The 25778-nt window shown below is 45.3% G+C and overlaps 1 protein-coding gene across 8 annotated transcripts in view; it reads left to right on the top strand.

The window, feature by feature from the left end:
- The window catches only part of RUFY3 (RUN and FYVE domain containing 3), a 420608-nt gene extending 399393 nt beyond the window's left edge, over positions 1-21215 (top strand). For 7 of the 8 annotated variants that reach the window (XM_086961767.1, XM_086961772.1, XM_086961769.1 and 4 more), the window contains 2 exons: positions 4759-4833; positions 16429-21215. In XM_086961767.1, the coding sequence (XP_086817893.1) occupies positions 4759-4833; positions 16429-16572 (219 nt within the window). In that variant the 3' untranslated portion in view covers positions 16573-21215. The remainder of the gene's footprint in view (positions 1-4758; positions 4834-16428) is intronic. The other variant, XR_015309343.1, reaches the window with a different exon arrangement.
- Positions 21216-25778: the final 4563 nt, after the last annotated feature.

Raw genomic sequence — 25778 nt, 5'->3', positions numbered from 1 at the left:
TGAGTGAGTTATCAAGTGGTCTGTGAGTTTTGAGCGGATGGTCCTCTTAGCCTTTTTTAGGTCTCGCCTAGGCAGCCTTTAGAAATCGGTCTTCACTTTTGAAGCACTCACGCTTGTGGCGGCATCCACCTTGCTGGAGCGAGCAGCGGCACACTGTTTGTAATTAACATGGCCACGCGGCTGCTCGCTCCTGCAAGATGGATGCCGCCACGTGTGCGAGTGCTTGAAAGCTGAAAGCAGTGGTCTTCCCGCACCTTCCTTGAGATGTAGTCTTGTACCTAATTTGTTGACATTTATGTTACTAAATATAACACCAGCTTCCGCACGCGATCATCATGCGTGATTAATCAATTAATCGCACGTGATCATGCGTGATTAATCAATCTCCCCATGCTCCCCCTGTTTACTAAAAACGGGGTGCTAAGGAACATTCACATGTGCTATAAGAAGGGACCACCTGTTTCTAATATTCGGCCTCTTTCTGCTCTCCCATGTACCCCCTTCGAGATCCTCCTCTCCGTCTGTATTCTGCCAGCACCCTCCTACCCAATAGTCGTCCACCACCACCACCCCTCGTCCACCACCACCCCTCGTCCACCACCACCCCTCGTCCACCACCACCCTTCGTCCACCACCACCACCTCGTCCACCACCACCACCTCGTCCACCACCACCACCTCGTCCACCACCACCACCTCGTCCACCACCACCACCTTGTCCACCACCACCACCTCATCCACCACCACCATGTCCACCACGTCCACCACCACCACGTCCACCACCACCACGTCCACCACCACCACGTCCACCACCACCACATCCTCCACCACCACGTCCACCACCACCACGTCCACCACCACCACGTCCTCCACCACCACGTCCTCCACCACCACGTCCTCCACCACCACGTCCGCCACCACCACGTCCGCCACCACCACGTCCGCCACCACCACCACGTCCGCCACCACCGCGTCCGCCACCACCACGTCCGCCACCACCACGTCCGCCACCACCCCCTCAACCACCACCCCCTCAACCACCACCATGTCCACCACCACATCCACCACCACCATCACCACCACATCCACCACCACCACCTGTGATGGGTTAAGTGTCACTGGAGGGCAGGGGTAATAGGATTGTCAACCCCGGCTGTACATGGGACATTTAAGGATGCATTGGGTGCGAAGTATTACACCAGACCCAAGATACATTTTTAAGAGGCACAATGTCACAGGGGCTCCTGTAAAAGCACTCGCAGCATCTCTACCTCACAGTAGCATACCTGCACGAGCCACTCACTCAAAAGAAGCATTGGCATAGCCAATAGGTCTCGCCTTTGGGACCTTATAAGTGTTTAGCCATACAACACTTGATGTTGTTGCACCAAGGATATTGTGCTGGATAACTAAACACTTATAAGGTCCCAAAGACGAGACCTATTGGGTATGCCAATGCTTGTTTGTCTGGGCAATGACTAATATTGAATATATTCCAGTCATAGCCCTGCGCCCTCTCAATGCCTTCCTCAGGAAGGAAGGATTTGAGATGCTCACACTAGCCCAGGTCTTGTCAGCCCTTGACACTGGAAGGTGGTGTTGGACCTGCAGGATGCATAGTTCCAAATGCCCACCTTTCAGGCCCATAAGTCTCACCTGTGGTTCGCACTGAAACAGGAGCATTTTCAGTTTGCTTTGCTCCCTGTCGTCACACTAGTGCCCCTCTGGTGTTCAAGAGTGTAAAAGTGGTGGCAGTAGCACAAATTCGGAGCTTAAAGGATCCAGGTCTACCCATATCTCGTTGACTGGCTGCTGAAGATGAGCTCGCCCCAGGCAGTCGTCAACCACCTTCAGATTTTGAAGTTCCACCTGACTCTTTCACAGACGTTACCCTTCATCAGAGCCATTCTGAACACTGTTTGGTTTTGTGCCTTTGCCCTGAAAAGGAGAGTCAAGGATATTCAGGCTGTGATCCCGATCTTTCAGACTCTGTCCTGGATTTCAGTGTGGTCGACTCCGAGGCTACCGGGACTGATGGCCTCCTTCATCCTGCTTGCCAATCATTCCAGGTGGCTTTGCAGGCTCTGCTGTAGGGTCTGAAGTCTGAGTGGACCAACATCAAGGGGACCTCTCTGACCACGTCCAGATCTCATAAGAGACTGTGAAATATCTGCAGTGGTGGTTTCTGGAGGGCGATTGGGTTGGCGGCTGACCCCTCTCCATATCCCAACTGAAGTTGACAGTGGTGACCGATGCATTCCTTCCGGGTTGACATGACCATCTGGGAAAGATGGAGATCAGAGGGCTCTCATCTCCAGCGGAGGCCCAGCTCATCTCAACTTTCTGGAGCTGAGGTCCACCCGCTTGGCATTGAAAACCTTCCATCCATCAAGGGGAGGCTGGTACAAGGGCTCGCAGACAAAAGCACCGCCATATGGTACGGCAACAAATAGTGCTGGGTGAGGTCACAGAACTTGCTCCAGGAGGCCTTTGCCTCTGAAAATGTTAGGACCACCAAGGAATTTTCCTGTTGGTGAACCACCTGGAAGGAATGTTGAATGCAAGGGCGGACAATCTCAGCCATTGGCACCTATCGGATCACGAGTGGCAGTTACACCTAGAGGTGGCACAAGGTCTCTTCCATGAACGGGGAGAACCTTGGCTTGATCTGTTTGTCACCACAGAGCACAATGTCAGCTCTTCAGCTCTTTGGTCTTCCCAAGGGGTCACTCACTCAGACATGTGTTCTACCTTGAGTGGAACTCGGGACTCCTGCATGCTTTTCTGCAGAGAGCATTCCTGACCTGAGTTCTCAAGAAGATCAAAATCGACCAGATCCAAGTTATCTTGCTGCCTAGTGGCTCTCAATTGGGCGCAGGCCTTGTGGTGTCCAGAAATCCTGGGCTTGAGCATCTTTCCTCTGAACAGGCTGCCCCTATGAGAGGCCCTGCAGTCGCAACATCAGGGCAAGGTTTTGCACCCAGACCTTCGCGCTCTCCACCGTCATGCATGGAGATTGAGCGGTGACAGCTGAACACCTTCGATCTTACTCTGGAGGTTGTTGTCATCTTGACAGCCAGACGTCCCTCGACAAAAACTGAATACGCCCGACGTTGGGACAAATGTATGGTTTAGTACTGTTCTCTGCAGATTGACCTCCCTCAGGGCTAAGTTATCTGAACATTTTGTTGTTTGCAAGGCTTTGCTCAGGGCACAATTAATGGGTACCTTGCAGCCTTTTTACGGTTGCTATATCAGCCCTCATTATTTAAATTTTCTGTTACTATGGACTTTTTGAAAGGTATAGACCATTTGTTTCCTTGCTCTCCATTTGTCATTCCACAGTAGGGCCTTAACTTGGTCCTCGCATTTCGACGCAAACTTAAAACCTGGTTGTTTACCAAACGGTAATAGCTCTTCAGCATCTCTTATTTCTCTCAGTTGGATTTGATCCTGGTTACTCTCTTTGGGGACACTCAGGTAATCTTAGCGCCGGGACAACTCCGCCAGAGGTAGCCGCGCGCTTTATAAGCTTCTAAATAAATAAATAAATAAATGTGCACTCTCTTTGAACTGCTTCACATCTGCCCCTTACGACTTCTTACACTTAAGACAGTGTTCCTCGTCGGCGTGGTGTGTGAGCTTCAAGCTCTCTGTGTCAACCCGTGTTACACCACCTTTTTCCCAACCAAGTTGGTTTTGGGGACACAGGCATTCTTCTTGCCTAAAGTCATGACTCCATTCCATGTCAGTCAAAACATCCCCTTGCCGGCATTCTATGCTCTACCTCACCCGTTTAAGGAGGAGGAAAGACTTGACTGTTTGGACCTCATGAGAGTTCTAAGCTTCTATATTGATCGTACCAAAGAACGCCAAGTGGACAACCTGCTCTTTGTGGGGTTCTCTGGAGCGTACAAAAGCAAGGCTGTGCAGAAGAGAACCATCTCCAGTTGGATTGGCTTTGCATTACGATCTGCTACATGCTCATTCTACTAGGGCTAAAGCTGCTACTACTGAATTGGCATGCGAAGTCCCTGTCCTGGACATTTGCCAGGCAGCTACGTGGACATCCCTAGTGCATTGACGAAGGACTATTGTCTGGACATGCAGGTATGGCGAGAGGGGCATTTTGCTCTTTCGGTCAGGAAGCATGACTTTTAGGCTGGAGTCCATTCACAGATTGACCTCCGAATAAGTACTGCTTTGGTATTTATTCAAAAGATAAGGAATTTGCAGCTAGAAGATCTGTATCAGAAGAACAAGTTACTTAAAATTTAGTAATGCTTTTTTCTGGTAGAGACTACTTTATTAAGCCACAGTTTCATCATTCATCCTCCCCCTTCTGTGATTGAACACTATCCATTAATAAGTTCTCAAGCGTAGGAATCTGCACACTGGTCATAACCGATTTTCTATTGGGGCTCTGCGTCTGAGAGTGCAGACAGCCTCAAAAACAACTGACGTCCGCTTACGGCAGTAGCGCCTAAATAGGCTTCGTACATGACTTATGGAGTGGAATGACCTCAGTGCAGAGTCTGCACTGCGCCACCTACAGGCATGCAGAGGTCCTGATGTAAAGTTTACCAGACCAGTCTGTTGCCAGGGAACTATTCAAAAGGTGTGGATTCTGTACCAGAAAGACTGTTACCAAAGGTAAGTAACTTGTTCAAGAAATTGTGTATATAACTTTTGTTTATGAGGAATTTTCTTTGAATCTTAGTGTTTTCCTTTTTACTTCCTACAACCATCAATGATCTAGGACCTGCCAGCAGAAACTGTTGTAGCTCAGTTGTGCTCGCTTTGCAAAGATGACGCCAGCTTGAAGCAGCATAAGGTAATTCTATTTGCTATGGTTATATTTTAGACAAACGATTCCTAGATCTTTACATGCTTTTTTAGGACAAGATTGCAACGTAATCCATAGTTACTGAAAAAACATGTATTGACTTGAATGATGGTGTCTACGTCTGGGAAGCGAAGTGTTATAAAAAAAAAAGCATTAGTCAAGCAAAGCCAATAAGGCGGATTTTAATGTGCAAACTCATGCATTAGTACATTAAAGGCAGACAAGATGCAGTGCAAGAAATGGCAGCAGGACTTTATTGAAGGCTCCTCTGTCTTAAGTTTAGCTTTATTTTAATTTCTATATCAAACTGATGTTTTGATTAGAAAATGGTGTGTTGCTCTTGCATATGAATGAGGTAAGATGTTTGCAAACATGAACAATAATAGAAAAAAACCCTAATTCAAAATTAAACACAACAGAATATATTAGTCAGTTTAATATACATTTTTTAAATGCTGCACCTTGAGTGCATAAAAACTTGAAGATATATTATCTTTGAAATAATTAAAATGTCGAAGAAATACACATGTTGCAATAAATATCTCCTTTCTGCTGATCACTGTGCATCTAGAAAAACAGATATGTTAAGTTTTCTTTTTTGAAACTGCAGCATTAATTACGCTCTGTGTTGTTCCTTTCACGTTGGCTACTGTCTTTGGCAATAGGTATTGTGACATCAGAACTCAACTGTAGTAAGTTATTACAATTGAAGGCTACATCATTACTTTATTATAGCAAGGGCCAATGGAATTATCAGGGGAGGACCAAATTATGTGGCAGGCTTGGAAAGATTATGCAGCAAGATAAGGCAAATTATGCAACAAAAGGCAGTACATTCTGTGATAGTATTCTATCATAATTTTAAAAATAAATTCACATGTCAACACTGGATAAAGGTTTCACCTCATTAGTACCAGTTTAGCATCCAAATACAATTATAAGCAACTGAAAGATGACCAGTTAACTTTTGCATAGGGCTGTCCACTGTGCGGTAACATGTGTCGCTGCATTTTTACTAACTTTTGATCCATTTGAGCTAAAAATACATTTTGTATTTTGTTAAAATCTGCAGATTACGCAGCAGACGATTGATTGCGGCAAATGCATCAAATCTATATAATTATGCCAAAAACAGTACGGCCTCCGAATTGAATAATTCCAGTGGTCATGATTATAGAGAACTAGAGATTTTACAAGTTGCCTGGAATTGGGTTACTAGAGACTGGCTTGTATACAGGAATTTCAGGTACCTATGTATTATATATAGAATTATAAATGGGTAGCAGTGAATTATGGGAATGTTTTTCGCTGAGAGGTTCTGAGCGACATCAGATAGACTACAAGAGTGAAGAACCTAAGGTGAAAAACATCCCTGTCATTCACTTTTTACTTCTCTAATATTATGTTATGTATGCCCTCCCCCCATCCCCAATCAACTGCCCCTGCTTTCAGCTGCTACGCAGTGGCAGAGGAGTAATGGGGTAACCACGCCTCTGTTATGAAACCCTGTCTCAAAGGTGGAAAGAAATAAAGGTCTTACGTGCCATGCTTGACCAGCAAACCCCCCCCCCTGCCTTTCTCCCCCCTTCTGCAGCTGTGCTTTCTGCTTTATTCAAAGCAGGCACGCAGCAGTGCACAGACAGGCTCTGAGAGCCCTGCCAACCTGGCCTCAAAGGCCTTTATAATGTAGCAACAGTGTTAACGAGTTTTGGTATCAACTGTTGCTACATAAAAGCAGTGAGTTATCACATTTAGAAACTGAAATAAACTAGAGGCTCTCTGTGGGGGGGCATGCATAACAAAATATTTACAATAGAAGTTTATGCGCTGTCATTGGGTGGATGAAGGCGGGGGCGTAAAAGAAATATTTCGCCCATCTCTTTCATAATCAGGTGCTATCTTTAAAGTAATTGCCCATTAATATTAAAAGGTTTGCCGGATGATTCTCAGGGTTGGTAATGTGTTATTCTTAATAGAGTTGCTGTTTATTTCGTTGCATTCGAAGCTTTTTAAAGCAGAACAAGGCAATTGCAGCCTTTTCTCACACCACAGAAGATACCTTCAGTTTGCAGCCTCTTTCTCAGATGTTTTATTTTCCAACGCAGCATTGCTGTACGGAGAATAAAGTAGATGAGGGGCAAGATATCAATCCTGCCCGCAAGACGGATTTAAAAAACTCAAGCAATTTGGCAGAACAGTGTAGAATATGTTGCAAGCTGTGCCATTTTCATGTAAACATGCATATTAATTGAATACATAATAGTAAATTAAAAGTGTAATGCAAAGGAGAATATTATGTGGAACTGCTGGACCTTTTCAAACTTAATGAGCGAGAGGGGTGGTCTGGAATAAAGAAGTGACACAGGAAGAAGCGGGAGGGGTAAAAGGAAGCAACAGAACTAGAAAGGCGGGAGAGTGGGTCCTCCGAAGGAAGGGGCTTGAAGGTGCAATGAAGAGCCACAATAAGGGGAGGTAACATAGGCCTTCACACACTGCCAAGCAGGCACTGGAGGAGAAGTAGGAAGGACACATGAAAACAGCCAGTGTTATTGGTTGAGAGATGCATAGATGGCAAGTTTCAAATAGCTTGTGTCGCGAGTGTGCATAGGAGTGACTTTTTACTGTCAAATGTTTGATGCTTTAAGAGACACATTCTTACAAGTAAACCAAAGCAGTGACAAGTATTTGAGTGCCTCTGTGTGTTTTCTAGAATTTCATCCATACGTATCTCACAAGTGAGCTGACACCAAATACAAGCCTGCCCTGTTGACTTTTGCAATGCTTGTTAACCGTATGCGCTAAATGAGTAATAGCAATAATTTTGTTGTGAGTAGAATTTAAAATGTTTCAGGGCACTGCTTCTTTCAGCCGCTCGAGTAGATTTTCTACTTAACGCAAACAGTTTCTCAAAGCGACCGGCAGCGCTGAGAAATCCAGCGCGTTTCCGCTGTGCCCCCCCCCCCCTCCGCCTCCATTTTGTTGGTGTTGTTATTGTGGTCATCTATAGCCCGCCCCGCCTCCCAGCTGAGACGCCCTCCCACTGACCATTACAGCGCTCCACCACCGGAAAACGCCGTGACTTGCTCCTCTCCCTTGGGCTGAGTGGTCGCTCCCCAGTGTCCTCCTGCTGTGTGACTCGGTATCGTTGCTGCTTGCATTTGTTTATATTAGTGCCTAATAAGTGCTGCCTGCTGTGTGCCTAGCTGCCTAGCTGCCGCTCTGATAATTTTGCACTCTACAATTTAAAAGCGCCGCTTTTTCTGTTAGCGCGTTTCCGCTGTGCCCCCCCCCTCCGCCTCCATTTTGTTGGTGTTGTTATTGTGGTCATCTATAGCCCGCCCCGCCTCCCAGCTGAGACGCCCTCGCCCCTCCCCCTCCACTATCCATATATGACAGTAGTTCCCGCGCGCAGCGTTTACGCGCAGCGACCGCGCCCAACCCGCGCCGAAGGTGCGCCAAAGGTAAGCCCGTCTACGCCCGTCCGCGCCTGGACCGCGCCCAGCACCAGACCCCCTGCCCCTCGCGCTCCCCAGCCCCCCTGCATTACCTACGATGCCGCCACCCTCCTAGCCCTTAACCCCGGTCGCGCCCCCAACTGCGTCCAAGCCGCTCCTGGACACACCCATGGACCGTTCTCCTGCTTCTCCTGCAAATTTAGCGGCACCGACAACATCTCCGCTACGACCACAACACAGATCCCCGACCCCAACCACCTAGAATGCATCCTTCTCAACACCCGCTCGGTCCACAGGCACGCCATTGACCTTTGGAACCTACTAGACACCATCTCTCCTGATGTCGCCTTACTAACGGAAACATGGATGAACGCTTCCTCCGCCCCTGACATCGCCATCGCTATCCCTGATGACTATAAGATCACACGCAAGGACCGCACTGACCATACAGGAGGTGGAATCGCCATCGTCCATAAGAAAACAATCCGCATCTCAACCAGCTCTGATGCCAACCTCGCCAACTCCGAACACCTTCACTTCCAGATCCACATCGACCCCAAGACCACACTCAGAGGCACCCTCCTCTACAGACCACCAGGACCACGCGCAAAATTCAGTGAAGACATCACGGACTTCATCACCCCACACGCGCTCCCCTCCAAAGACTACATCCTTCTGGGAGACCTCAACTTCCACCTTGAAAAGTTCAACGACCGCAACACCGCCACCCTCTTGGACAACCTCGCCAACCTCGGACTTAAACAACTGATCACTTCCCCCACCCACATCGCAGGTCACACTCTCGACCCCATCTTCACCTCCAGCAACCATGTCTCCTTCAGCCACACTACGAATCTCCTCTGGACTGACCACAGCTGCGTTCACTTCACCTACAACAAGCCGAAACCCACCATCCACCTCCAACCAACTCTACAAAGAAACTGGAACAAAATCACCACAGAACAGATCTCCACATTGCTCCTTCAAACCTCCCCAGCCCTCTCTTCTAACGCCAACGAAGCCGCCTCCAACCTCACCCTTTGGTTATCCAACACCGCCGACAACTTAGCACCACTGAAAAAACGTCAACACAAACTTGGCATCAATAAGGCCTCATGGTTCAACGACGACCTCAAGAAGTCCAAGAAACTGTGCCGCTCCCTTGGAAAGACCTGGAAAAAAGACCCATCCACCAGCAACAAGGACGCCTTCAAAAGCGCCATCCGTACTCACCACCAACTGATCCGAAAAGCCAAGAAAACAGCATTCAAAGATCGACTTGACAACAACGCCCACAACAGCAAGGAACTTTTCAACATCGTCAAGGAATTTTCCAACCCCTCGGCCAACTCCAACGACATCACCCCCTCTCAAACCCTCTGCGATTCCCTAGCCTCTTTTTTCCACAGCAAGATTGCTGACATCCACAACAGCTTTGACAACCAACCCGGAAGCCAACCCACCCTACCATCAGCTGACCATCTTCCCCCCGGTAACACCCTCAACGCCTGGAACCCAATCTCCACTGAGGACACCATCCGCCTGATGAATTCCATCCACTCTGGATCCCCCACAGACCCATGTCCTCATCACATCTTCAACAAAGCAGACTCCGTCATAGCTCCGCACCTCCGAGACGTCATCAACTGCTCCTTCAACTCCGCTACCTTCCCAGAAGACTGGAAACACGCTGAACTCACCGCCCTTCTGAAAAAAACCAACAGCAGACCCCACCGAACTCAAAAACTACCGCCCCATCTCGCTTCTTCCATTCCCGGCCAAAGTCATCGAGAAAGCTGTCCACAACCAGCTCGCTACCTTCCTCGAAGCCAACAAATCACTCGACCCCTCACAATCTGGCTTCCGAGCCAAACACAGCACTGAGACCGCCCTCATCGCAGCAACAGACGACATTCGAACTCTACTGGACAATGGAGACACAGTCGCCCTCATCCTCCTCGACCTCTCTGCAGCCTTCGACACAGTCTGCCACAGCACCCTCTTACAACGCCTCAGAAACATCGGAATCCAAGGAAAGGCACTGGAATGGATCACCTCGTTCCTCACCGGAAGAACCCAGAGAGTCCGCCTCCCACCATTCAAATCCGAGGCCTCTGAAATCATCTGCGGCGTACCACAAGGATCCTCACTCAGTCCCACCCTCTTCAACGTATACATGAGCCCCCTCGCGGCTATCGCCCGCCAACACAACCTCAACATCATCTCTTACGTGGATGACACTCAACTGATCCTATCTCTCACCAAGGACCCCAGCACCGCCAAAACTAACCTACACGAGGGAATGAAAGAAGTCGCAGAATGGATGAAACAAAGCCGTCTGAAACTGAACTCAGACAAAACAGAAGTCCTCATCTTAGGTAAATCCCCCTCTGCATGGGACGACTCTTGGTGGCCGGAAGCCCTCGGAAAAGCACCCATCCCGACAGACCACGCACGGAACCTAGGCGTCATCTTGGATTCTTCACTCTCAATGAACAGACAAGTCAGCGCCGTATCCTCTTCCTGCTTTAACATTCTTCGCATGCTCAGAAAAACATTTCGCTGGATCCCCTCCGAAACAAGGAAAACAGTCACCCACGCTCTGGTCACGAGCCGACTGGACTACGGAAACACCCTCTACGCAGGTACTACCGCAAAACTCCAGAAGAAACTACAACGAATCCAAAACGCCTCAGCCAGGCTCATATTAGACATCCCACGCAACGAACACATCTCTGGTCACCTTAAAGACCTCCACTGGCTACCCGTCAATAAGAGGATTACTTTCCGACTGCTTACCCACGCACACAAATCACTCTACGACATCGGACCAGAGTGCCTCAACTCTCGACTGTCTTTTTATACCCCCTCCCGCCAACTTCGCTCTTCCAGCCAAGCCTTCGCCACTGTACCTCGCATCAACAAGACCACCATGGGAGGCAGATACTTCTCATACCTGGCTGCCAAAACATGGAACTCTCTCCCCGCTTACCTTCGCCTCACCCAGAATCACCTAGTGTTCAGAAAGCAGCTTAAAACGTGGATATTTGACAAATAATCCTCCTCCCCTTCCTAAGCGCCTTGAAACCCTCTGGGTATGTAGTGCGCTATATAAATGTTATGACTTGACTTGACTTGACTCCTTCCTTGGTCATCACTGTCTTTTCGCCTTGTCTTTCTGTATGTATTTCCTTGTGTTGCCCCCTTTAACACACATCCACCTACTCTTTCTCCCTCCTCCTCTTTAAACACTATTTTCTTTTCTTTTAGTGCTGTTAATATTTCAACAACTGGGTATGCCTCCCTAACACGCTTTCCTATAAAATAGTAACTACAGTTGAGACAGACTTGAGCATTGTTCTGTGTGATGGGTTGGATGAGCATCACCAGCTGTATAATCTACTGACAGGCAATAATCCACTGACAGGCCCTGTGATGAACTCTTGCTGGCTTCTGCCTCAACTCCAGAGCTATCAGCTGTGCCATCTTGCACGCCCACCTACAACCTGAGCTTACCTTGACTCCTGAAGCAAATCAGTTCAAGAATATGCAGTATACAAAATAATCATATGTTGCATGGGGGAAAAAACTACAGAAGGATATCCTGGAAATAGCATATAATCTTAGGGAATCCAAGATGAAGTGAAATGCAAACAGACACTACATTGCTGATATGGATTACCTAAGGGTTTACCATCACTTTTTGCTCCATGTGGAGAGGCCCAGCAATGGATGAGCAAGTATTCTTAACACCTGTATGGCCCAGCAACCTGCACTGTGAGATACTCACATTGTTTCCGGAGTTTTCAATCATAGCCATTATAAACACCCAGCATCACCCTGAATTTACCCAGACACCTGGAGGCAACTCAGTTCACAGTATGTGCTGTCCACTTATGTTTAATGAAATGAAAATACTTCAGAAACAACATCTGGAAAATGTAAATACACTTGGGCAATGCAAGCAAAGGTAAACTTTTTTTTCTAAATGTTTGGTTTTCCTGTTAATCTCTAGCTGTTGACTGCTGCCCATGATAATATGTCAGAAAATGTAGGGGACTACAGCACATTTTCCCTTCTCTGTTGCACCGCAGATGACAGTGGAAGGTGCTGCCTCGAACAAGGGGAGTGATTCCGTTACCTAAACACAGGTCTCGTGCCTACCTCTTGTCTTTCCCCACAATGAATACATGTCCCATGCCTCAACACAAGCCTTTGCACAGCGGATTCTGCTGGGTCCACACGTGATCTGAGTATCCAGGAAATAGCTTGTGCTCAGTTGCACACAAGATCGGTGCAGGTGATGTCAGGCGCAAGCGGGCTTCAGGAAACAAGTATAGAAAAAACATCATATTAAAAATGCAAGATAAAGTGAAATATGAACAGGAACTGCATAGCTGATGTATTATCTAGAGGCTACTGCTGCTATAAACCTTTCAGCAGGTCCAGGGGCATTGCAAACATATGACGTCACGGTCTATCACCTGCCCTCTGATGTGGTATCTGGTGGTTATGGCGAAGACACCACTCCAAACTGTCTGGAATATTATGCCACATCCTGCATATCACGCTTGCTGCCAGGATGCACAATACCAGTCACCTCTCCTCAACTCGGGGTCCAGATCACACACTATGTGCTTGGGGCAGTGTAGCAAGTGAGATGCCAAGCACTGCTCTAAAAGCTACAGCGCCTCTGTCGTCCGCTTTCCCATCAGGCACATCACCCGGGCTCTTCCCATCGGTATTGGACACATCAACTGGTGCTCTTCCTCATCAGGCACATCACCTGCCCCCAAGTATATCACTTGGCGCTTTCCTCCTAGTTTTATCATCTGGTGCTTTTCCCCTCTGGCACGTCATCTGGAGCTTTCCACCAGGTTTATCACCCAGCACTTTCCCCTTGGACATATCATCTGAGGTTTTCCCCTTTGACATATTATCTGGGGCTTTCCCCCTTGGACAGATCACCTGGGGTGTTCCCCCTTGGACATATCACCTGGGGCTTTCCCCCTTGGACATATCGCCTGGGGCTTCCCCCATTGGACATATCGCCTAGGGCTTTCCCCCTTGGTGATGCCTTCTGATCCACTGGCACTGATTTCTGATCCAGTCTCTGAGCCATCTTAAATTCTGAACCAAATCAATGTTTTTTGAAAGCCAAGAAGAAGGTTCAGTTCTGTTTCATTGATGAGCCTCTGCCTCATGCTCAGAAGTTTACACGTCTTGAGACTTTATTCTGATTCCTAAATGATGAGGCTAATAGGCTTCTTACATACGGGTGAGTAGTCGCGTTCAACAAACGCCTGATTTTGATTGATACTTGCACATTTTTCACCAACCCACCGTCCTACCAGTTTTGAGCAGTAGTTGTGCCTGTTTAAAAATAAGATTCCAACTAAGTTTTCTGCATTAATTTCTGCCAGTCTAGTGTCCACTACAAAAATTGTTACTGAAGGTAAGTAGCTTGTTCTTTAGGAACATACCAAGTACATAATAAATCACCAGTTGCAAATGTTAACAGTAAAATATCTCTATACGTTCCAACTACAAACCCAGTAGAACCACGAGGAGAAAGAGATCAGACATGGCAGAGTGTCAAACAGGACCTTTTTGTTTCTTAAGAAAGACTATGATGACTACAAGCTCTCTACATTTAATACATGTTTTGGATGTTTAATTTATTGAAAGGGCCCTGAATCGAATTATGACAGTGTAGATCGGAGTTAACATAGCCAAGTCACTTTTTGTGATGCATAATCTTACACATAGCTAATATAAATTCTTCAACATTTAGCTTGAGGTTGGATTTCTGGTTCCTTCAAAACTTTTTAGCCTAGCAGAAGACCCGGTTTCAAGATTTACTATGTGGCGCTAAAGGGATTGACGAGGAGACTGCTATTTGAATATTTCTATGATTTTTGACTTAAGAAAGAAAGACATGAATTGTTATAGGAGTACAGTGTTGAATTAATCTTTTTGTTCGCTGAAGCATGTACGGGGATAGCTCGTGAATATTCTGTTTCAACAGTTTCATCTCATTCTTCCTTTATTTTTTCTCAATTTAATTTAGCATTTATATCTGAGAGTCAAATATGTTTCTGATGTACATATATTGTGGATCCATGTTTTTCAATGAAGAAAATAGAGATAGTAATGGGTTACCATATAAAGCTGTGTTGGGATTGTTTTTGTTGAAAAAAACAGGTTGTTTGGGGGGGGGATGTGGATCTCTCTCCACATGCCATATAAAAGTTTTATAACCAATGTTTTTTCTTATGTTGTAGTTTATTTTGAGTAACAATGTGTTGTAATAGAAGTAAGTTTTCTCAAACATTTCCAATGTTTTGTTCTGAAGCTATAAGGACATTTGTCAGCACATAGATCATATGCGTAAGCATCGATCGCCATCAACCTATTTTATGAATATCTTTCACCTAAATTGTGCAAATCATGTTAGCACCAGTTGATGAGCAGAGCCGGATTAGTAGTCCGAAGGGATAGCTGCTTGACCCTATATGGGCCACTTCAGGCTAACTGCCTGAAGTGTCCTGTATGGGCTCAAACAAGTAAGGAATGTTAGTGTTGTTCATTTTAGATGACACTATGTAACTCTTAGTGTCATCTCAAATTAACAACTCTAACATCCCTTGAGACACCAAGAACAGCTACCACGGCATTTGTTGTTATATATTATGGAACAAGCATGTGTTAACTTTACGTGTAGTTCGTAGGTAAATATTGATGATAATGAACATAAACCAGAGAGTATTTTGAAGCAAGAAGGTGCATTGCGATGGAGCCAGCAACAGAGCGAAAATAACAATAGCACAATCATAAATAGAAAAATAAGGCAGTAGAACTATTTAATGGTTTGGCACTGTGTGCTTCATTAATGTTGTATTGGTACAGTGCCATGTGAAGGTATTTCAAGGTTTTTTTTTAACTCATTGAGATTGGGGCATGCGTGTATCTCTGGGGTAATGCATTCCAGTCAGGGCAGTCTACTGGGTGAGTATACTGAGATTGCGACATTACACGCCATGGCTTTATGTTGCCAGTAAGTTCTGATTGAAAGATTATAAATTCATCACAGGTGTGTAGGGGGTCAATATGTTGTCTGCAGAAGTATGATGCACCACTTATATGCACTATTTTCAATATTTGTAAACGTCTGTGCTGTAGCGGAGAGCCAACCAGCTTAGTTTTGAAATGAAGCAGTGTGTGCGTGTAGGCAGGTTGAATGGGGGGTTGGTGGTCAAGTTAAGAACCTTGTCCAGTGGGGAGAGGAAATAATAATGGAGACCCACAAGCAGGCTGTTACATTAATGCAATTTAATAAGTTAGTGAATTAATATGTGCATTGCCTAAGTGTGAAATGGGAGACTTGGCCCAATTTTATTAATAATTAGAATCCGGTAATGTGCCCTGGTGGCATGGGTAAATGACTCCATATTTATAGAAGGGTTAAAGAGAAGCCTGGAGTTTTTGGCAGAAAATGAGAATGTCATATGTCAAGGGACAGTAGATACAACTATGTGTGTAGGCTGAGGAAGAGGAGGAAAAGTAATGGACTTCGACTTTGAATGAGTTCAACATGAGCGATCCTAAGGCCATCCAATGTTATTTAGGCTGGATTAGGAGAAGACGTCTTGTAGTATTGATCTAAACTTAATACGAGAAGCTGAAGGATGTAATCAGGGTTGATGGTGTATAAGGGGACTAGGAGTAAGCCTAGGAATTACCTTTTAGGGCCCCAACTGATAGAAAGTGTAGGGGGATGTAGAGACCATATGACACTAATGATATATTGGTTTTGGAAAGCAGGAGGCTGTAAAGGCAGCTAACGGTGTCTTTAGGCCAGACTTAAAACTATGTTCCAAACTTAGCATTTTATAGAACAGACCCAAACGTGCCTTATGTATTGAATCTCAAGCTACACTTGTATCAATCACTATGTTTGCAGCCTCTGAGGAGAATTTTGCCTTCAAGTAATGTGTAGACAGACTGCCTGTGAACAGTAGATACTGATATGTCCTTAACCTCATTGGTATTCTTATGCAAGAGTATTAACCTGTGAATTGATCAGAGAACACATTTACCTTATATATTGTATTTTCCTACCCCTCAGACTGTGTGCAAGAACTGTGGGGGTGTTTTCTGTGATGCCTGCTCAGCCAATGAACTGCCACTTCCATCCTCCATCAATCCAGAGCGTGTCTGTAACCCTTGCCATGAGCAACTGATTCAGCAGTACTCGTTAAGCCCATTGTGAAGACGCGAACACAAGTCTGCCGACGTGCTTTCAGGACCAGGTGTACTACAAAGATTCTATCTCAAGACCAACATTGACGAAACATCACTTAAATGTGAAGCGTTCGAAAAGGGATATTGAGAAATCTTGCTCACAAAAAATGGCAGCACCAGTGTTACAGGACGTGCGATTCTCTGATTTCAGGGTCCACAAACTTAAATACACTGATTTCAGTATGTGCTCTCTGGTTTATCTGGTTGGATTGTTATATTGAAGCTCACCAGTACATGAGCTATCAAATCAAGACTTAAAAAAAGATTTAAGGCAGCTAGAGATCAGTCATGTGCGTTTCCAAATGAAATGACGAGGTTGACTGACAAAGGATGTTTTTTTTCTCTCACCTGCTCTTTAATTGTAAATTGTTGCACAATTGCACGAGCACTGCAAACGACTAGGAGACTACGTACTTCAAAAAAACGTCAATAATAATAAAAAATAATCATTTGTGGGTGATAAGAAAATGTACAATCCAGAACCAACGGTAGCTTCAAAAAGTGTTTTTTGTTTGCTTATCTGATTTACAGGAAATGACCTTTGCCACAGTTGGCGTTCTGAAGCCCTCTTTCGGCTTATATCCCTACAGCTTGTCTTCCTTCCATTCTGAGTGTACTTAATTTCCTGTTGAGACCAATGAATGTATCACTGTGTGTACAGTTTTGAATTTGTATTTTATGGTACCTCTTTATGTATGTAGTGATTATTTCAAACAATAATGTGGAGATGCTGGGGGCATGGTGAATTCTTCTTTCTTTATACTGTGAATAACTAGAACTGGATTATATAAACTGCTTTCAGTTGGGATTACTAAAGGCACGCATTAAGTGCACTACTGCATTCCATTTCTCCATGCTCGTTGTACCTTTTGTTTATAAATACCTTTTATTATTTTAGAAAATATATACTTATATGAAACTAGTTAAGGTTTCAGTAAGCTCCCAGCAATTTATTCATTTACATGGATATAAAGACAGTTTATTAGGAGAATATTCAGAAATGAGAGATACATGTGTATAGTTGTAGTATCTACTGGAGGATCTCCCTTTCAATCCTTGTGTTATGCTGCTTCTATGAAACAGTAGCATTAGTGGTACAGGAGTATTAATATTGATTTTGTATTTATATGTATAAAGAATTGCCTATTTAGAGATTCTGCGCTGTATCTAAACCTGTTATTTCCTTACTGGTGGTCCATATAGTCACGATTTCCTTGGATTCCACCAATAAATATCCAATACTTTTGCCCATGCTTCTAGTGAGGCTAGTGAGGCTGAACAATATTTTGAATGGTGTGTAGAAACACGCTCCGCTCTGAGATTCTTAAAAGCCGTTTTTCTGCCACATATTTCTTTCAATAAATCTTGCACTGTAGGGGATCACAGCGTTCCATTGGCAGAAGTGGAGCAGGACCCTGTGATGTGTGCAAGCAATCCAGTTGCCCCTACTGATCCACATGCAACATGACTCTGAAGTCAGAGAAAACTTTGTCATGTTTATAGCTGCTGATTCAGTGAAATGTCCTTGATTAATCATTGGACGAATACACAACAGAGGGCATTCTAGAGTGCCACATCTGAAAACAAATGTCTTCAGTGGGTAATATGAATCATGGATTGGTGTTGTGGAAATTAATGGGAACAGTTATTTGTTTTGATCTCATTGCAGCATAGACAAAACCATAAAATGGAATTAGGGCAGACCACAGTCTTCCATGGTGATTATTCATTTTGCCCTGGTGTGTGTTCTGGACTTTAGACATCAGTGAGCTGCTGTGCTCAAATGTCTAAGGCTGTGCTGTGTTTAGTGAAGTTGTACAAATGCAAATTCTGTCTTTCCAAGTCTGAGCCTCACATGCATTCCTCAAATAGGAACACAACAAGAGGGCAGTACTAGTTGAAAATATCCTTTGTACATTTTTGTCATGAGCTGTTTTCAGTACTGACATTTATATTCGGTAGTGAACATTTCTGTCCCTGTGGTGTGCGTTTTTGAGGCATCAACCCATTCTGAGTTCACCAACTCTGCAATATTCAGCCATCTAATGGTTACGTCTGGCAAACTATGCTTGTTACGTAGGAAACTTTTATTTTAGGTGTCATCCATAGACGGAATCTGCGTGACCACTGGAGAAGTCGACTGTAAGCCCACAGTGCCTCACTATGTGACCACCGATTTCAGATAATTTTTCACTGGTTTCTTTTGATGTTACACAAGAAGATGTCAAATCCTTTGTAGCGCTAGGATCCAATCTGCTCCACTTTTCTACATCCTACACTCCAGGCCAGCATTCACCAATAAGATTCCCACAGGCATGTCTTCTCAGTCTCCTTCCAATATAACCATGAATTCTTAGAAGGCTTCCAAAGAACAGTGTCCTCTTGTTATGGAGGATTTGGCTTCCCTGCTGGTGATCTGGGGCTGTATAATATAAATTGCCCTAGAGGCTGCATGGGCACCTGCTTTTTGTACCCCTGGGCCACGTTGGCATTACAAAAGAGAATGCAGATGCATGTGCTTCATTAACATGAATTGCGCTGGTGCACATTTAGTGCCAATGCAAACCATGGAGGGTGTGCCTTCATATGTATGGGGGCATGGTCCCTCGTAAATAAGTGAATCCTTTGCAGTTCGTGAGCCCAAAGCAGAGAGGCTAGTCGGCTACATAGAGGTGACACAAAATCAATAAACTCACCCAGAGTACCTCTTAATAGTGGAACCCCAAGCATCCCGCTGGAGGTGGCGCAGTCCCTAATTGCACCCTGCTGGTGGAGGGATCCCTTCCCCACTTTAAATGTGAGGCTGGGTTGCTATCTCAGTAAAAACAGATCAGTCTGCCTTTCTCTAATGAGCTGTTATCAGTGCGTACATGATTTCTCACCTGCATGTGGACAAGTGCGTTGACTGCCATAAGGTGCACTATCCCGTTCTGTGCCCAGTGCACCCAGGTGAAGCTGCGCCCTATTTGTAATATGGCCAGTCGCGACTCATCATTGAGAAGCCACTAAAGGTGGTTTCTTTTTAACAATATTCCCTATACACGAATATACATTTGTGTATATATGTATATGTGTGTGTAGATATGTATATATTCATGAAGAAACAGATGTCAGCGCGCCAGTGTAACCAAAAGTAAGTAACTTGTCGGTTAGCACTGTTGAAGAGCACTTGAATTTCTAGTACTTTGTCAAAATCTATTTGTGAAGTCAAATAACTACCACATGGGGTTAGCTCTACGGCTACATTTCCAATGTTCTTCTTACATCTTTAACCCCTTGCATGCTGACGATGGCCCCCAGCCGCCATGCACTACGGTGCTCGTGTGCTGATGGTGGCAGGGGGCCGTCATGAACCCGCCCACTTGCGATTTTTCCGCACAGGCGCAGAAACGCGGCCGCATGCAAGGTACGAAGATTTTTTTAAATCTGTTCTGAAATAAATTGTCTCCAAAGAAGTAGTTTAATAACCTGGTAAATTTGACAACTGAGATGGTTCTGACATCGCTTTCTGTAATCCAGAGAAGTGCATGTTTTGGGCATATATAAGTGGTGGCTCTGTATTATTGGGGCAAGTGTTCTTTACTACCTTAGCCCTCAGGGGTACTTTCTGTAAATCTGTCAAGAAATCATGGTGCCCCTGGCCGTTGAAATCGGTTGAAGAAGAAAAGAAAAACCAAGGCTCCTGGACTTTACATTTTTTTCTGTATACTTATCTGCACTCCATTAGACATGAATAAGCAACATTTATGAGAGAAAATATACAAGTTACTTGACTGATTTCTTAGTCATTCGGCTGCATCTTACATGGAGAATGCTCTACTTGCCTCAGTGTCTAAATCACTTTGTAAACCCTATGCTTAGTGAAGTAGAGGGAACTTTTATACAGTACCAGAGGGTGCACAAACCGCATGGAAATGCTACGGTTTCCACTTTGACGAAAACAAATCTTTGGTTTCACTCCATCAAATACTTACTAGCTAGTTGGTAATGTGAAGAATATTCTAAATTAATAGACAATACATTTTACAGTAATTGATTTCTTGTTCCCTTACCTCATCCTGAGCAAAAAAAAGGGGAAACACCAAAGGAACACGAGAAATCTCCTGTTAACATACTTTAGTGATGGTATTAAAGTCATTATTTTTAACAGTTGCCTTATTTGATTAAAAATAAATGTAGGCATCTTGTAAGAGGTTGCCGCGTCGATTACTAGCAGCATATCCTGCGGATGCCCTCTAAACAGTGGCTGATATTCCGTCCGCTCTAGTTAGAGTGCATTGATGTCTGTGCACCATATATAGGTCAGACAGGACGTTCGCCGCTTTTTGGTGGATGTGCAAAGGCTAAACACTAAAGCCAACCCTTAGTCTTAAATAAAGCTCAGTACCTGTGAATAGAACCGGGGAAATGGAAGGCTTCTGTGTGTTTTTTAAAGGAAAATTCCAAATTAAAATTGCTGGAAAGATTCTATTTATATTCTTTTTTTAAAACCTTGCTGGAAAGAACCCACTTATATTATAAAATTAAAAATTGTTCACCTCTTACAGTTGGGGTACTGGTGTCTGTATTTGCTCATGAATATAATAAAGATAAATTAATGTTGATTATGAAGATGCGTGGCTGTACATGAATGCACTGAATTTTATTAAGGAAATAAGCTGTTTGTTAATTTTAAAGGCCTACTTCTGAGCACTTTTTTTTAATTCATAAGATATGTCTTGCTGTAAAGTGTTAACATCTGAGTGAGTATGGGACTGTATAAAGTTAGGTAACTTAAATTGTTTTTGTGTTTGGTGATCTACGACAAAATACGTCCAATACATTATCAGCCAAAGTTTCCATACCCATGAAAACATTTCAAGTACAAAAAAAATTAAATGGGCCCATTGCAGCTTTTTTTTTTTTTAGGGTGGTAGCGGGGTGCTTTAGAAAAGATTCATTAATTTATTCAAATACACATTACAGTTCCCTGGTTTGCTGTTTGAACCGAACTTTATATGCGTGTAGCAGTGAGCAAAACATTTTGAGGAAATTCACAATCTGTCTGCGAGATAAATTATGCATACAGAAAACAATTGTCAATTTTTTGTGAATTTATTCCAGAGGGTAGATTTTGCGATTGCACAGAGTTTTTCGGACTTTACATTCTCCTCATCCTAGACCCAAGCCACTAAAATCCATGGGCTGGCAAAATACTGTGGAAGCAAGAAAAGGCTGTGCATCAATTTCTTTCTCTTTGTAAAAAAAAAAATTAAGGTCAGGAGTGCTGATTGTTCTGATGGAATTGAATTGCATTGTTGGCGACCAGTGGCATCTTGTTTTTTTCAAACAATTCTTTTTATTGATGACATCTCTGATACAACACAATTGCAAATCCATGCTGTACTTATATCCATATATTAACACATTAATTATATTCCTCCTCCCTTTACCATGCTTGATCGCTCTAAGCTATCTATCCCTCAGGACTACTCAGTCCGTGTCAGGTTCAGGATGTTGCACTATCTGTGTGTTTCGCATATGTTCCCCCTGTATTCGTTCCATTTGCCCCATATTTGCAACCATTTCTTGGGACAACCTAGTGACTTGTATACAGTTCTTTCCATTACCATGCACCAGTCCATATATTTCTTCCAAGTTACTCATGTAGGTGCTTCGTGTGCTTTCAATAGTCTGGCCGTGTTTCGCTTATCAATTATCAGCCCCAGTGACACCCAGATCTTCTCTTTCTCATTTAGGTCAGTGGGGTCCCACTTATTTAGGAGACATAGCTTTAACTTGGGCTCAACATGTTTCCCCAATACATTTGACATACACAGTGTCACAGTAACGTTGTATATGAATACAATCCCAGAGGATATGGATGAATGTTCCTTCTTGGTCACACCCTGGGTCAGCTCTGTAACCCATTTTCACCAGTGCCGTACTTGATAAATACGGTCTATGTAGCACCTTGAGATGTACTAATCCTTAATCTAGATGTGATTGCTACCTCCTTAGGGAACATAAGGGCTTCCTGCCAGTCATCATCTTCCAACCCCGAAATATCTCTCTCCCAGTGTTTTCGGAGTTGCAGAAGGGGGTTAGGCACATTATTAACCAACTTTCTTTATGTCATAAAGATCTCCTTTTTGGGCATGTGTTCTTCTAATATCCTATCCTCTAGTGGGGAGGCCCCGGGGAGCGTTTGACCCATTGAAATGACCGCCTGCAACGCATGTTGGACCTGTAGATATCGAAAAGTTTTGTGTCTTGGTCATTTCATATTTTTTTTTTGTTGTAACTGTGCGAAGTGGATCACTCCGCCTTTTTTCAATAAGTCACTGTGGGCTTTGGGTATGGGCGGACCGGAATAACAGGCTTGGAGGCCGTATGTAGTGAGCTATGTCTTAGCTGTTTTTATTATCATACACAGATGTAGGGTTTGTAGAGGTACAGGCAACAAAGGATTGAAGAGGGAAGGTCCTTGAAGGTAGTCGTCAGGGAGGAATAATCCGGGATGAGCTTGCGTGGTACGTCTTCTTCTTCTAGGCTTGGGGATCCGGTGACCCTCGGAGTTAAAGAGAGACAAAACAGGGCAGTTTATACCTCGTCGTTGGATTCTGACCGTTGACACCAACACCCGGTTTGTGGTGGGAGAAAGGAGAGAGTGAGGAGGGTTCGGAAGGGTCGAAGACGGGAGGGAATACAAGCGGGAAGGCAGAGGGTGAAAGTAGTGAGGGATCCGGTGTGGGAATTCTCTATGTACAGTGTCTCGGGGAGTGTTCGTATATACAGTGCTCCTAGGAGTGCTATACGGTGAGGGGATGGTCTATATACACTACTATACAAGTCGACCTGAAGTTCAGGAGACAGGGTACTCACATGCCCCGCCGCAACTCTTCTCCGAGTTGCGGCCGCTCTCCAGCCACCTCTTGGGGACTCCACCAGTCCTCGCTCCAGATCTCTTCCTCCTCGCCTCCGGTCTTCGCTTCTCCTTGGTCTCCGCTCTCTCCGTCCACCGCCTCCAGTTCTTGGTATGCTGTCTCCTGCCACGAGTCCGCCGTCAAGAACTCTGCTCCTTCTCCGCGGCATCCTTTTCCGGGTTCCGGTCCGGGACCATAGGCGGGACTTCCGGGGTCAGCGACAGGTACTTCCGGTTTGCCGTCACTCGTGTTCGATTCCTGCATGGAAAGAGAAAGGGGAGTATGCCGGGTTGCCAGGGACGCGTTGGGATCATCGGAGGCCAGAGAGTCAGTACTGAGCCATCGCCCAATAGAGGTAGGGGAAGGTTCTGTTCCACATCCCTTTCCCCTAGCCATCTTTCTACTAGGGTTTGTTGGGGGTGGGTAACGAGACAAGTAGTCGGCATTTCCCTGCTCCACCCCTTTCCGATGTAGAGTTTTGAATCTGTAGGGCTGAAGAGTAAGGAACCATCGTAGAACACGGTCATTGTGTCCTTTGTTTCTCGCCATCCATTCTAATGGCGCATGGTCCGTATATAAGGTGAATTCGCGACCGTCCAGGTAATATCGAAGGCTTTCTACGGCCCATTTAATAGCCAAGGCCTCTTTTTCGATTACTGCATAATTCCGCTCCCGGGGAAAGAGTTTCCGACTAAGGTAGAGGATTGGTCTCGCTACCGTCTCTGTCTTTCTGGGACAGCACGGTCCCTATACCCTGGTCTGAAGCATCCGTTTGAAGGATAAACGCCTTGGTGTAGTCGGGACTAACTAGAACGGGTTCGGAAACCAGAGACTGCTTCAGTTGGCTGAAGGCTTGAAGCAATTCCGGGGTTGGATGGCGTAGGGCCTCTTCGGCTTTTGTGGACTTTTTGAGGAGATCTGTTAAGGGAGCAGCCGTCTGTGAGAAGCGGGGAATGAATCTCCTGTAGTAGCCCAGGAGGCCCAGAAAAGCCCTTAATTCCTTCCGTGTTTGTGGAAAGGGGATAGACTGTATAGCATCTATTTTTTTGTTTTGTGGTCTGATGACACCCTCGCCCAGTAGGAACCCCAGATATTTTACGGTTTGAGCGGCCAAGGTGGTCTTGGAGGGATTAATGGTAAACCCATGGCTTCCCAGCGAGGTAATGACTTCCTGTAAGTGATGTAGGTGTTGGGCCCAATTGTCGCTATAAATGATAATGTCATCCAGGTATGCCCCGGCGTATTTGGGATGAGGTTGTAGGACCTGATTCATGGCCCTCTGGAAGGTGGCGGGGGCACCGTGAAGGCCAAAGGGCATGACCTTAAATTGAAACAGGCCATCAGGGGTTGAAAAGGCTGTTTTCTTTTTGTCCTCTGCGCGGAGGGGGATTTGCCAATAGCCCTTACATAGGTCAAGGGTACTGATGAACTTAGCCTTGCCTATGCGCTCTACCATTTCATCTACCCTGGGTAACGGGTATGTATCAAAACAGGAGATTTTGTTGACCTCCCGGAAGTCTATGCAAAACCGTACCGAGCCATCCGGCTTTGGTACCAAAACAATAGGGGAATTCCAGTGACTGATGGACGGTTCGATGATGCCCATATTCAGCATCATGTCGGTCTCCTCCTTGATCACCGTCCTTCGAGCCTCTGGAACTCGATATGGCCGTTGTCTCACTGTTTTTCCAGGTTCAGTCCGAATACAGTGTTCTATGACCGAGGTATGGCCTGGTAAGGAGGAAAACACCTGCTGAAGGGAGGTCAAGGCAGTACGTAGGTCTTCTCTTTGGGGTTCCCGCAAGTCGGGATCAAAACAGACCTCATAAGGGAGGACTGTTGGGGTAGCGAGACTGGATAGAACAGGTCGGGGTCCTTCCCATCGTTTTAGGAGATTTATATGGTAAATCTGGGTGACCCCTCGTTGAGGATCTAACTCTATTTCATAGGTCACAGGGGTTACCTGTCGTAAGACTTCAAAAGGGCCCTGCCACTGACCCAGAAGTTTATGGTCTGAGGATGGCAGAAGGAGGAGTACCAGATCACCCGGGTTGAAGGAACGGGACCTAGTTCCTTTGTCATATTGACGCTTTTGAGAGGCCTGTGCCGTCAACAGATTCTGACGCACGATTTCTCTTATTTGTCCCAAGTGAGTTTTTAGGTTAGCAACATATTCCGGGAGGGGTTTGGTGCGATCAGGTTCGGCCTCCCAGGCTTCTTTTGCCATGCCCAACAGGGTTCGGGGAGCCCTCCCATATAAAAGTTCGTA

The sequence above is a fragment of the Lissotriton vulgaris genome, chromosome 3_1 (genome assembly GCF_964263255.1).
Source record: "Lissotriton vulgaris chromosome 3_1, aLisVul1.2, whole genome shotgun sequence".
NCBI classification, from domain to species: Eukaryota; Metazoa; Chordata; class Amphibia; order Caudata; family Salamandridae; genus Lissotriton; species Lissotriton vulgaris.
This window is presented reverse-complemented; position numbering and strand designations above follow the sequence as displayed.